General features: G+C 52.6%; 2 protein-coding genes and 1 long non-coding RNA gene across 13 annotated transcripts in view; 1 reads left to right on the top strand and 2 right to left on the bottom strand.

Annotated features, from left to right (window-relative positions):
• Positions 1-9,519, bottom strand: part of LOC140260945 (uncharacterized) — a 36,511-nt gene extending 26,992 nt beyond the window's left edge. Inside the window, exon 1 of the long non-coding RNA XR_011905633.1 lies at positions 8,868-9,519. This is a non-coding gene — a long non-coding RNA (uncharacterized lncRNA). The remainder of the gene's footprint in view (positions 1-8,867) is intronic.
• Positions 5,872-10,947, top strand: LOC140260944 (tapasin-related protein-like). Of its 3 annotated transcripts, XM_072353775.1 has the most exons (8): positions 5,875-5,941; positions 6,923-7,150; positions 7,576-7,845; positions 9,380-9,691; positions 9,802-10,128; positions 10,329-10,412; positions 10,615-10,631; positions 10,722-10,881. In XM_072353775.1, exons 1-8 carry the CDS (start codon positions 5,896-5,898, stop codon positions 10,734-10,736), a joined length of 1,299 nt encoding a protein of 432 aa, XP_072209876.1. In that variant the 5' UTR covers positions 5,875-5,895; the 3' UTR covers positions 10,737-10,881. The 3 variants fall into 3 exon arrangements, with proteins under 3 accessions (XP_072209874.1, XP_072209876.1, XP_072209875.1); XM_072353773.1 differs by lacking the exon at positions 10,615-10,631 and having other exon boundaries at positions 5,872-5,941; positions 10,329-10,428; positions 10,722-10,947; XM_072353774.1 differs by lacking the exon at positions 10,615-10,631 and having other exon boundaries at positions 10,722-10,906.
• A 174-nt stretch (positions 10,948-11,121) lies between these two features.
• Positions 11,122-13,533, bottom strand: part of RAP1GAP2 (RAP1 GTPase activating protein 2) — a 51,340-nt gene continuing 48,928 nt past the window's right edge. For all 9 annotated transcript variants that reach the window (XM_072353888.1, XM_072353887.1, XM_072353893.1 and 6 more), the window contains one exon: positions 11,122-13,446. The gene's annotated coding sequence lies outside the window, so the exon portion shown is untranslated. The remainder of the gene's footprint in view (positions 13,447-13,533) is intronic.

The following is a 13,533-nucleotide window of genomic DNA, read 5'->3' as shown; positions in this document are numbered from 1 at the left end:
TCTGGTTCAGTTGTGGCCCCGCTGAACAGAGAAGATGTTTCTAACCTTTCTAGGCAATAGCCTTTAATATTTGCAATTCCTGCTGAGGTCAACATAACTTCCAGGCAGGACAAGCTTGCATATTTTAGATCTGGCTTTTACTGACACTAATCTGTAAGTGTAAAAAAAAATTGCACTTCACCACTCCCTAGAGGTAAACTTCAGGAATGGAATGCCATAAGCACTGCCACGGTCAGTTGTTCCATATTTTCCTGATGCTAATCTTCAAATAGAAATGCAGCCTCCTACCTGCTCCTTGGCTGTAACCCTTTACCAGCTGGTTTATGCACTACAGGCTGGCTGTGAGCACAGTAGTGCATCCTATGGCATGGGGTGCTTGGGCTGGGACAGCATTTTCTGACCACTGGCTTTGAGGTCATCTTAGAACCTTGTCTCCAATTTCCAATCAAAGCCCTGAAAAGCAGATGTGAAGCTGCTGGGGAGGGTGAGAAGGGAACAAAGCCCTTGGAGGAGCGGCTCCTAACACACCCATGGACTGCAGTTTGTAAATGGGATCAATATGGTGTATAACTGCTGGGAAAAACACACACACAAATACAACAAAAATGTGCTGTAAAATATGTTGGGGCAGGAAAATGAATGATCTCTCTGTCAGCTATTTAAAAGCAATCCAGTGATGTGAACAATCAGAAGTGAAGAAAAATCAATGTGCTTCTCACAGCGCAGAAATGAAAACAAGCGGGATTTGCTCCTGCAAAATGCAAACAAAAGCCAAGGCATTCATTTTTCTTGCTAGTAACATGGTCATTTCTTCAGAGACAGAGCCATGCTCAGAGCAGCCCTCTCTGTAGATACTGTATGCTGTGTTTATTGATGTCAGTCGTAATATTCCCCACTGGTGTCAGTGGTACACAATCCACTCTTTATACTAATTATCAATTATGAGCAATTGTGGTTTATTCCCATCACGTTTAATTTGTTTAATAAAAAGTCAACTAGAAAGATCTCAAGCAAAGGGAGGACAGAGCGTGCCAAACCCTACTGCTCCGCTCCACTCTGCCTGATGCTCAGGAAGCACAGCAGAGCCAAAACAAAAGTAATGCTGCCCCTATCAGAGAGATCAGACCCTCAGAGGAACAACTGGTGTGTCCCACAGGGCTGCTGCTGCATTACAGACCAAAGCCGACATCTACCTTCAGGTGTCAGAGGGGAAATCGCATCAGGAGGTACAAGGTGAACACGGCTGGAGCAGCACAGAGGTGGGGGGGTATCCAGGAGGAGCTGCAGGGGGCTTTGTAATACAGAGGAAATCAGAGGGGAGAGGAATTAGCGATGCAGAGCAGAAGGCAGCAGGATTGTCGTTTGTGCTGCCTGACACATCATGCAGCCACACAGCTTATCTCAGGACTCAGCATGTGAGCACAGAAGGAAGTACATAGTGGTTTTCCTTTTCAAACTTTCTTATTGGACCTAAGAAATAAAGCCAGAAACATCACAGAAATTAAAGACTGCAGAACTGGCACTAAGACCATGGGAACTGCCAGGCCTCAAGTCAGCTCCTGAACCTTGGCCAGGCCTCTGCTTGTTGTCACAGAGGGACACTATTGTTTGACAGTCTTCCCCCAGTCCACTGAATGGTCGCAGCAGCCAGCCCTGCCAGCAGAGCTAGGGGAGCCTGGGCATGCAGCAGCCCAGGCTGCGTTCCTCATCCTCAGGAGCAGCTTCATGCACCACACCTGAAGGCAGCGCATCCCAGCAGAGCTGCAGCCCCACCTTGAGAGCCAGCAGTTCCCACCCAATCCCAGCACAGCACACTGTGACACCAGCAGCTATTCTGCTCCTGGGCATTGAAGGCGATTTTGATAGTATAGATCAAGTCATGAAAGTGCTTTTGCAAACACGCTGCCCCATCTCCCGCTGCAGCAGGAGAGCAGGAATTACTGCCTCACTTTTCTGTCTGCAGGAGCACAGAGGAGGAATATGCACCAGGAGCACGGTCACCATGGTGACAGCAGGGACACAGTGGGAGCATTCTTTGAAAACATCAGTTTGGATCAGAATTAATGCAGGAAATGAGCAGCTGAAAAACAGCAGAAAAACCTCTTAAATTATTCAGCTGGAATAAATTGTCAGCGGAGCTTGTGAAGCAGATGGTAGCGATGGGGTCCTCCCTGGGAACCACAGGAATGGCACCACCGGAGGGCAGGCAGCGCACAAGCAGCCCAGCCCTGGTTCTGCCTGCATCCCTTTGCTAGTAACACTGCGAAGGCACTGTGAGCATTTCCAGACGCTGGCAGCACACCTCTCCAGAAATGCCAACTGTTACAGGGCTCTGGAGCAGCAGAGTCAGCAAAAACGGCAGCGCTGGTGCTGGAAAACAAAAACACGAGTGGTGTAACAACTGCTTGTTCTGAGCGTGCACCAAACTCCGCGACAACTCATCACTAACAGCTCCTATAGAGCTGCTTAGGACCTGCAAGAATGTGCTACTACAGGAGGAGAAACAGCAGTTATTAAAGCTAAAAAGTTCTGAGCTTAGTCCAGGTGCTGGTGGTGCTGTTGTGTTACCCAGCAGAACATGAAAGCCACGATTTGTCTCTTTCCCCGCTTTGACTCTAAAATTATTCATTTAATCATTATTTCCAATTTTGTTGGGACTTTGTGCAGAAGGACCGATGCCTCAGACCAAGAAAACACAATGCCTACACAAAGTGTATATGAGATAACTGATGCATGGCAAGAGATACATCAAATCACCACTTCAATGTTGCTTATACAAATGCATCGGGAGGTGCTGCTGAGCCGCAGTCCCTTCTGTGCGGCTCGTTCTCCCGAACTTTGCGAGCTATGGCAAATTTCATTGATTCTTCTGCGGAGCTCAGACACGTTCTCAAGCTGCTCCATGACGGTTCCCATCAGTCTTCCTGTTTGTCGTAAAGCCGAGCGCACCGGCCGGGACAAAAACCTCGTCCCGTCACAGCCCGGAGCCGCCGCACCTCACCGGGAGCACCGCGCCCCCCCACCCCGAGAGCTGCGCTTCACCCGCGTGCTGCTGCTGCCACCTGGCGGCCGGAGCTCCAACCTGCAGGCGGAGCAGCGCTGCGATGCGCAGAGCTCTTTGCAGAGCGCCGGGAAGGGGCGGGATGCAGCAGGAGCTGCTCCTCGGGTTTGCAGGTGTTGTTACAGTTCTGTCCGACTGCTCCCAGTCAGGCCCAAATCGCCCGGCTCCGATGCGGTCCTCGTGGTGGTCTGCGGAGATAGCAGCGAGCATTCCCAGCAGCCTATCGTTTACACGATAATGCAGAGCAGTAATCCTTAATAAAATTGTGCCAAGGCTCGGATGTGACAACACTGTCCCACCATAGGCACATAAACAGGAACTCTGAAGTGGGGCATCATCATTAACAACTGCTATGAATCTGTAGCACGGGACAGTTGGAAGGCAGATGTGTGCGAATGCCATTGAGCTGTGCTGTAACGCCATGGGGCAGCAGCAGAAGAGCAAACTGAAGACGAAGCAAAGCAGTAATGCATTGTGCATCACAGGAAATGAAGAATCACTGCCAGGTGAGGAAGTTAGCCAAGCCTATAAGTAGTCCCACATCTAAAGAAAACACGTTAATTCAGTACATAATTTAGTAATAGACTTCTAGCAGATAAATGCTGTAATGACTGTTTTTATTTTCCTCTTATGCTCGGATTCATGTTTGGATTTTCTGTAGTTCTTAAGAAAATGAAGAGCAGCATGGTTTCCAAGTGCCATTCATTGTGCACATCCAAGACACAGAAAATTAGGATCCTGATGTGAACATCTTCAGATGAAAATTATATGGAATAAGGCTGATCCGTAGCAGTTGTGTACACAGCATACCGTAATTGCAGCTACTTCTGGAATAAGTTGTGATGAGTGCCTGAAACATGCAAGGGCTGAGCAGAACGAGGTCCTTCTGCTAAAGCTGAAGGAGTTTCCTGTCCAGAAAACACAGCTCTGAGCTGGAGGTCAGTCTGAGCTAATGCTTTCCTGGGAAAAGGATTTGCTGTTACATTTCACCTGATGAGCAGACTTAGCAGCTGAGTACTCCCAAACACATCATTTATCACATACAGGCTGAGACTGCCTGTACCCCTAAAAGCTAACAATTTACCTTGATTGCTGCCCTCCAAATCCTATGGAACCTGAATTCAGATTTCTGCTCCCACAGCCTTCACACCTCGTTTGATCTGTGAGAAGAGAGGAGGCAGTTCTTGCAGTGAGTTGTTTTGAGGAGTTTTTTTATAGAACCATACAACCATTTGGTTGGAAGGGACCTCAGAGGCCCCCCCTGGCCCCACCCCCACCATGGGCTGAGAGCCCCCCAGATCAGGGCCCCATCCACAGCTTGGGGCTCCCCCAGGGACGAGACAGCACTGCTGCAGCCTCAGAGCTCCCCGAAGTCCTTTGTCTCCCAAGTGTTAAGTCCACATTCTCTGGGTGACTGTTCAGCAGAGGAGGGTGATGGCAGTGCCATCTGCTGGGCCACAAGCTCTATGGAACAACGGAAGACAGCAAGGAAAAATCCTTTCACCCCCTTCTGTTGAGATCTCTGCTCGGAGATGCTGCTCCCTCAGCTGCTAACCCTTACACGAGGGTGAGGAGTGCACTGCTTGCACCTGAGCTCCCCAGGTCAGCTGTGCCTCCTTGCCCGGTGCTCAGCCCTGAGTTGGGCTGTAACACAGCAGGTCATACACAGTAACTTTATAGATCCTGGCTGCAATATTCATCTGTTCATTTCAAAGTCGCCCATCTGTCAGGTTTGTAAATATTTATATTCCTCTTTCAAGGTACATCTTAACTGTTTGTTTATCTTTAAAGCTCAACATTGTCTCACACTACAAAGTTTAACTTAACAACCTCGGGCTGATACTGCTCCATACACCAGGAACTGTCAAGAATTTCACGCTGCATAACAACTACATTTTGTGTCTCACACAGTGAGAACTGCTCACAACCAGCAGCTCTGTTGTGCTGCAGCCTGAGCCCCCCACTGTTCTGTCCTGTGCCATCACCCTGACTGTAAAAATGCCCTCAGCTCTCAGAGCCAGGTGAGCTGCCTGGTGTGCCACTGTGCTCCGAGAGAGAGCTGGGGAGATGCATAGTTCCACTTGGTTCTCATTAGATTAAAATTACTGCATCTTTTCCTCATCCATAGAGTCAAAATAAAGATGTTCCAGTTCACTCATGAGATGCACTTTGATGGCCACAGGCTGGTTTGAAGAAGCAATTAATTCCTCTCCTTGCAAATTCTTAGGGAAAGCATTCTCACCCTGCCCAGCCCCAGCTTCGTACCCAGCAGAGTGGCAGCTCTGCTCAGGGCTGTGCAATGCGGCACAGGCCCTGGGCTGCAGTGCTAGATGGCCACAGAGCAGCTAGGTGCTGGGCACCTTGAGGGGATGGATGTGGCCACACTTGGTGCCAGAAGTTAGCTCTCCTGTATGGACGGGACTCAGCTACAGCTGAAGGCCCTTCCTGGTTTCACTTGTTTTGTACTGGTTACAAGGCAGAGTATTTATGTTGTTTGTACTTGGTGGGGGTACGGGTTGGAGTTGTTTTTTTAACTGTTCAATAAAAGTTTAAGTTTCATTGCTATTATATTATTTTGTTATTGCTGCTCCCAAAGACGCAGGGAAACAAACCCAGAGAGCTCCCTTTTCCAGCAAAGACATCCCTGAGCACGGAGCAGCGGGCGCTCTGCCCCGGGCACGCTCTGCAGCAGCGAATGGCGCTGCGGGGTCCCGCTGGGTCAGATGCAGTTCAGTGTCTGAGCCCTCGGGTGCGGTGAGTGACCGGGCAGCCACTCCTACTGCGCGCCTGCCGAAAGCGAAAGCGAGCAAAAGCGAAAGGGCAGGCGGGGAGCGATGGGCTGCGGAACGTGGCTGGCGGCCGGCTGCCTCCTGAGCGCCAGTACGTGCGGGACGGGGACGGGGAGGAGGGTGGGAAGGGGGATGGCGGCTGGGAAGCGGAGGGGACGCGGGTGGTAGGGAGGAGCACGGAGCTCCGCCGCCGCTCAGCACCTCCCGCATCAACGGGGGGGGATTCCGCGGTCGGGCTCCGGGATCTGACGCGAGAAATGAGGCGGAGTCCGTCAGCTGAGAGTAGCCCGGTGCGGGCGGGCGGTCCCGGAACTCCTGCTCTGTCCTCCGTGACTTTGCCTGCGCTTTGGCCCCGTAAAGCTACTCCCACTCTTCCGTTTCTCAGTTTCACAGCCACTCCGCACTGAGTGCCCTTTCCCCCTTCCTTCTCCCCGCCCTCCCCTCCCCCCCCCCCCCCCCCGTTTCCAGCCCAACCGCCGCCCCCCATCGTTCTGTTCTGAGGGACACAGCTGCAGTGCACGACCATCCTCGTCCGCTGCTCCCCCAGAGAGACCCACAGCAACAGAGGAACACCCAGAAGCGTGGGCGCTCCCAGCGCTCCGTCTGACGCTGCCATGCGGGCTGTACTGAGCCTGTTCCTGAACTCCATAGGAAAACACCACCCTCGCAGCAAAAGGATTCCAGATCTCGCAGCATTCTGCAGTTCCAAGAGACCTCCAGCACTCCACACCGCTCTGCTCAGCCCCAGCACAGACCCCACACCCAAAGGGTTCTGCCATGCAGCACTGCGCCCATTGGGGCACACCCAAATTCTCCCCTTACAACACCTGTAACGTTCTAATGACTGATCTTATTCTAAAGCAACGATTCTTCTATTTAAAGAATTACTTAGAAGTTTGAGTATTACATTTATAGTAAAACAACATGTTCCTTGAAATAAGGAGAGCACCATGGGCAAGCAAAATGGACTCATCACATACAGAAGCTGCAGCTTAGTATCTGTTGTCATTCTTTCAAAATCAACTGCTGACATTTTAAACATAGTTTAGCGTGCATTGTCTCTGTTTTTCAGTAATCACAAGGACCATGAACAGCACTGTTTCTGCAGAGCCAGGGCTCAGGAGGAGCCTACAACTTCCCTGCGTGTTTGAAATGAGAAAAACCATTCCCCTGTCCAATGAAACAGAGACTGTGCTGCTGAACATCAGGCTGCTGCTGCCTGTAGCTGGAGCAGAAGGTGCCCAAAGGCCTCAGACAGAAAGCCTTCCTGCAGACAACCTGCCCTCATTTATTGTACAAGGTGAGTTATTTGCTCAGAGGACCGAGCCTGGCTTGTGGCAAGAAGTGAGCAGATGGGCAGCCCTGCTGTGCTTTAGCTGATGGGGGTACAGCAAATTCAGCATTTCACTCAGCACAACAGCTTCACCTCCCCTGAAGATCTGAACCCAGTGAGACCACTGCTCTGTGAGACCCCAGTGTGGGGTGCTGGGAGAGCTGTTCCCCTCCCACAAAGCAAAGCCAGATGGTTAGCTCCATCCCAGGCCCAGATCCAGCAGTGCTGGGCAGGATGCTGCCCCAACTAAGTGAGATCACTCCTGTTGGAGTGCACTGGGGCGGGACAGAGCAGGGCAGGACCACACCGAGAGCTGTGTGCAGACAGGGGGCTGCTTCTGCTGCCTTTAGGTGTGCTGGGATCATAACGGGTCCGTGTGTGTGTTCATACAGAGCCCTCAGTGAATATTCTGCAGCACACAGATGAGGATATCGACATGCTTGACTGCAGGATCAGCCCTTACTTCACAGCCAACACTCAGATCCTCTGGCCTGGGAGGGAGGTCCAAGCCCATGGCCTGGACACCTGGTTCACTTGCACCATAAAGCACATAGCTGGGAAATATACAGCCACAGCCTTCCTTGTGCAAGGCCACGAGGACAGAGAGCACCAAACTCCTGGACAGCTTCATCAGGGCATTGCTGAGCAGACACACGTGTCAGGTAATGTTATTCTGGGGAACATTGTACATTCCCAATGAAGCAGGGGGTAGAGGAGGGGGGGAGGGCTGGAGCACAACTGTCAGGGCTGCAGGCCATTAAGGTAATTAGCAAGCAACTACCACTGAGCTGTTTCAGCTGTGTCCCAGTCTGCACCCTCCAAGCTTCAAGATGGAGTCATTTTCAGAGGGATTATGTAGAGGGAAAACACCTGTTCCTCTCCAGCTATGCTGGGGTGCTATGAACTCCCAGCCTGGCTTTCTATACCCCACCAGCTGTTGCTTAATGTCACCACCCAGACATTTTGCTGCTGGGCTTACAGACCTCAGACTATTTTTACCAGCCCTCTGAGTTTACAGATAGATCAAGATAACATTTTAACAAGTGTAAGGCAAAATGCTTTAACTGAAAAGCATACGTTCTCCCTTGTGTTGGGGGCACAACACTGCAACTAACTTCTAAATAACTTCTAAGCAGCTTCTCAAAAGCATAACTGTTTTCTGTTTATGTAGTTCTATGCCATTGTCACTAAGAGCCCTAACAGCAAATATACTAGTCACCAAGGCTTTAGCACAGACACAAGTTAAGGCTTTTCAGCAGGCAGAACACTTCCACAGCGTTTGCACAATCCACAGCATGAACTGCTTGCTGAGCAGAGGGAGAAGGCTCCAGAGAAAGAACCGAAACTAATTGGCATCTGCCAGAGGGCTGCAGCCTCATCTATACAAGAAATAGGGCTGCGGGTCCTGCCTGCAGACTGCCGTTACCGAACCGCGCCCTGCCAGGGCCCGCCCTTAGCTAAGCAGAGATAAGCAGCTGCAGTTCTTAAAAATAGGGAGAGCGGGGCTCTCTGGTCCAACAGCGGGACACAGCCACGAGGCGCTACAACAGGGGGCAGCACTGCCTGCTGGAGGTAGCCAAGAACACAGTGCGAGCACTTACACCTCCCGCCCAAATACTCCCCTTACCCCGCATCACCCCCCCCCCCCCCCCTTAAGAAAATCAATTTTTCATGTATTACTCACCCCATCAGAGGGGCTTCTCTGAGACAGCTACATCCAGACAAACCACGCCACCAAGTGACGCACCCCTCCCGAGCTCTCTCTTTCGGCCCCACCGTTCTCCTCCCACCGCAGGTTCAGCTGGGCTCAGCTGGCTCTGATTGCCACCTGGGGGTGCTCCTCCTCATCCCCCTCGCGCTGGGACTGACCGCAGCCCATGCTGAGGTTATGCGGAGCGCTTGGTGCGCGTTCATTCTGCAGCTCTGCAAAGATTCCCAAAGCGGCTCGGGAAGGTGTTGCTTCATTAAATCCAATGTTACGGCAGAAGCTGTGGGGGAATCACCGCATTTCTCGTTCTGTCGTATATAGCGAAGCACAAAGGAGGCTTAGCAATGGCTCAGGGACAGCAATACGAGCAGTTACCGGAGGGCTGGGGCTCTGTCAGCTCGTGCTCTGGACTCGCACCCGGCTGGGGTTGGGCTGAGCCGGCGCGTGCGGCACCGCTCCGCCCGCCTCACCTCCATCCCGACCCGCAGCGGTGCTGGCGGTGCGCACGCGGCTGCCCCACGTCCGTACGGCGCTGGGGACGGACGTGGTGTTGGACTGCTCCTTCACCGCCGACCAGCGGGTGGCCGTGGCAGTGCGGTGGGCGCTGCGGCAGAAGGGACGGCAGGAGAGGCGCATTGCCACCTCCGGAGGCGGCCGCGCAGAGATGTTCCCACAGGAGCCCCGCGGGAATGCATCCCTGCTGCTCCGCCGCGTGGAGCTTGGAGACGAGGGGACTTACATCTGCGCGGTGCAGGCGGCAGCCCTTGTGCTGGAGCAGACGGTCCAGCTGCAGATAATGGGTAAGGGTGCTCTGACACAGTGTGAAGATCTGTGGTCAGTTCAGTTGGGTGATGGAGACAGAACTAATGAGTCAAGAAACCCAACAATGACATAAATCTTTGCTCACCAGAAAAGCCCACGGTGACTGTCAACGTGAACTCCCTGTCCCTGGTGGAGGGGGAGCAGCAGAAGTTGGTCTGTGACATCCGCAACTACTACCCTGCGGACATCCATGTGCAGTGGCTCCGTGAGCCGCTGGGTGCTGGGCTGCTCCCTGACACCGTGCCCAACGTCCTCACCAGCAGCCACCAGCGCAGCAGCAGTGGCACCTACAGCTTCTCCAGGTTCTTCCTGCTGACAGCAACTCTGCGTGATGACGGCTGCACCTACACATGCCGTGTGGAGCACCCCAGCCTGCAGGCACCCATCCGGAGGAGCGTCACTGTGGCAGTGAGAGGTACAGAGCACTGTGCTGGTGCTGTCCAGGCACTGATCCCACGGTGGGCTGGGGGGGGGGAACAGCCCACTCACCCATTCCTGCTCTCAACTTTGCCTTCTACTGCTTTGAATAAAACAAGCAAAACAAACAACAACAACAAAACAGGCTGGTTTTGGCCCTCACTTGTCCCTGTCCTTCTCCTTTTGATTCGGCTGCAGAAGCAAACTCCACCACCTGGCTGCTGCTGCTGCTGCTTGGCCTCGCGGTGTGCCTTGTGGCCTCACTCCACTACCTCCACAAAGGTGAGAACAGCCTCAGGTGGGAGGCGTTTGTGGTGGGGGTGAGAGGGCTATACCATGCTGTGCCATGCCAGTGCCATGCTTGGAGGCAAAGATATCCCTGAGGAGCATCATGGCTGTGCTGGGCTGCAGAGCCTGCCTGCTGTCCTTCTTTTATTCACAGCCTCTTTTCTTTTTTTTCCTGTTTTTCTTCTGTCCACCCTAGCAAGGAGCACAACTAAGGTGGGTGTGCTTCACGTTCCTGTTTCTCCTACATGACTGTTAGTGCTCTCCCTCGTGCTCAGCACTAAATGTCCTCCTCTCTGCCCCCAGCCCAAACCTTACTAGGCACAGTGCCCCACTGCCCGGTGAGGAGCAGACACAGCCCACAATGAACTTCAGATGCAGTCAACACTGCTGGGTGTTCCAGGAGGCTGGGGCAGGCTGAAGGCAACAGCTGTTGCTGAATACCAGCATGGATGAAACAGTCCTCCCAGTTACTGGCAAAGGGGAAAGCTGCAAGAATAACTTTTGTAATAAAGGTTGATTTAGAGAACCCAAACTTCGTAGGTTTGGTTTTGTTCTTCCTTGGCCCCTCTGCTGCAGACACTGTCCCAAAAAATGAAAGCATTTTGTAGCATTCTGGGAGGGAAAGAGCTGGGAATGACAGCATGTCCTCACAGTGCTCAGCTAAGGCTGTTGTTTCATGGACGTGTGCAACATAGTACACATATGGACACAAAATATGTTATTTATTGTGAATTTTGCAAAGACACATTTAAGCAACAAAATATACATTTGTGAACCTTTAGTTTTATACATAACAAATACAGTCTGCTACCATAGTAATAAATTAAATGTACATTATTTACAACAGACATAGGCCACCAGGAACTACAAAGCACCGCCTCTCCACATAAAAAATAAACTTCTGTCAGATACATTTTTTTCAAGATCTTTTTTCACTCTATAAACTCTCTTCACATTCTAATTATATAAATCCAGCATTTTCCTTTGCAGGATATACGCAGTGCTACATTCATTCAAACAATGAAGCATGCTCTAAGGTTCTGAGGTAAGCACATCCCAGCTGCACGTGGCCCAGGCAGTGCAACGTGCCCTGTGGGGATCGGGGCAATGTGGCACCCTGCCACTGACTGCCCCTGCAGCAGCAGCAGCTGAGGAACCCCAGGGTCGCAGCCTCCATTGGGGTTACTGCTCCCACCAGTGCCGAGGAAACAACCCGGCCTTGCATCTGCCATCACCAAAGAACCCAAAACTCCAGAAAGAAACTGAGTCTGTGCTTGGCACGGTCCCTTTTTAACCAGGGAAAAAGAAAAAAAAAAGCACTTCCATTTGTATATAGGTGTGTACAAGTGTGCGTGTGTCACGTAGAAGCACAAAACGTTTTGCGATATATATGCAGGAACGCCCTCACCAACCGCTGAAGCACACAACCCCCCCGCGCTCCGGCAGCGCACGGCCGCGCTCCACACGGTCACACCAGGCAGAGCGGCGGGGCCGCACTGCAGCCCACGACACCCCACGTATCGCTTCAGCCCCGGGGCCGCAGCCCTCCCAGAGCCCTCCGACAACAGCAATCCGCTCCGGGTCAGAAGGAACCTCACAGCTTCAAGTAATAACAGTAACAAAACAATGACCCGAAAACAAAAGCCCGGACGAGAGCAACCACTGCATCTTCTGCTGAAAGATCTCACGGAGATCAACACGCGCGCAAACAACGACACCACAGAACCACACAACTCCTCGGGAAAGGCGCACCGAGCCTCCGGCACGCAGCCACCCTGCAGCACAGGTCTCCGTGGGCGGGCGGGGATTCGGTGCTCCCGGAGCGCAGCAAAGTGAGGGGAACCATCTCCGGCAAAGAGCGGCTCGAGATTTAAATGCGGTTTAAAAGCAATTTACGGACCTCAGGAAGGAGCGCCCAGCGCCTGTCGGGAATCCTTTGCGTTCTCTGCAACGCGATTCCTTGGTTAATCGGATCCCTCTCCTACTGGACCGCAGCCCTTCCTTCAGACGGGGGCGAGCGGCACCGCGCAGAACCACCAGGGCCCTCCGGGCAGCTGCAGCCGCGCGCAGACGGCTTTGACACTCCCAGCTGTGAGTCGTTAGGAATCATGAACTCAGAACCAGTTTCCATTTAAATGAAGAACATCACTTCTGGCGGCTAGTTTTGCAAAGGTGACGGGCTGTGGCGAGATGCAATGCTGCAAAAGTGGATGGGGGAAATCTGTGATCACCCTGAACGTAGTGGACAGACTTCAGCGAACCTTAGACAAAGCTCTCTAAGGGCAGAGGGATTTCTGCGTGGTCAGAGGCATCTTCTGCAGGGCGGCACAGGGAGGTTACTTTGCAGAGCCATAACTGCCCTCTTCCAGAGCACACTCGGAGGCGGGGGCTGATGCTGCAAAGGGTGCCCAATGCCATTCCAGCCACCGGTGGATGGAGCAGCCCCAGGACAAGGCAGAGCCCACAGGCTCAGAGTGCTCCGAGCACCAGTTCAGGATTCAGTTACACTGCAACTTTGGATTTGGTCTGTCTGTCCCAAGCCCACGCTGGAGTTCTGGGCAGGGAAGAAGAACTGAAGCCACGCAGAGAAGGTGGATGGCCTGATGCTATCTGTGCCAGCACCCAACGGGGGCACAGGGCTGCACGGCCCCAGGTGTTTTGCATCCCAAGAGCTGGGGGTGGAGTCAGTAGGGGCAGCACCTGAGCCCCAGTCCCACACCACTGCCACACCAGCTCCAAAACTGGAGAACCAGACCTGCCCGTGCCTGCTAACAGGAAGAATACCTACAGGAGTGTGTGCAAGGATGGTGCAAGCATGGGAGGGACACTGCAAACCTCTCCAGTGCTCACCCAGCTCCACACCCACTGGGGAGCACTGGGAGGGCTGGGATTGCTGGGGCCGGGAGGGAGGTGATGTCCTCTGGTGGGCACAGGGTTGGCTGCAGCAGGGAGGGCACTGTGCTGGCATGTGAGGTGTGTGCGTTCCCACGGGGTGGTGAAGTTTTCCCTTTGTTGAAACAAAAAATCTCTGGAAAAAGAAAAAAAAAAAAAAAAAAGAAAAAAAAAAAAAAAGAGGATGAACATGTCAGGGGGACTCTCAAGAAAAAGAGAAAGA

The sequence above is a fragment of the Excalfactoria chinensis genome, chromosome 19, assembly GCF_039878825.1.
Source record: "Excalfactoria chinensis isolate bCotChi1 chromosome 19, bCotChi1.hap2, whole genome shotgun sequence".
Taxonomy (NCBI): Eukaryota; Metazoa; Chordata; class Aves; order Galliformes; family Phasianidae; genus Excalfactoria; species Excalfactoria chinensis.
Note: the sequence above shows the minus strand (reverse complement) of the source record. Positions and strands in the feature narration are given on the sequence as shown.

Coding starts and splice junctions, on each gene's coding strand:
- LOC140260944 (XM_072353773.1), top strand. CDS start 5,896: ATGGGCTGCGGAACGTGGCTGGCGGCCGGCTGCCTCCTGAGCGCCA. Junction 10,129..10,328: donor CGTCACTGTGGCAGTGAGAG/GTACAGAGCACT, acceptor ATTCGGCTGCAG/AAGCAAACTCCACCACCTGG. Junction 10,429..10,721: donor AAAGGTGAGAACAGCCTCAG/GTGGGAGGCGTT, acceptor CTCTGCCCCCAG/CCCAAACCTTACTAGGCACA.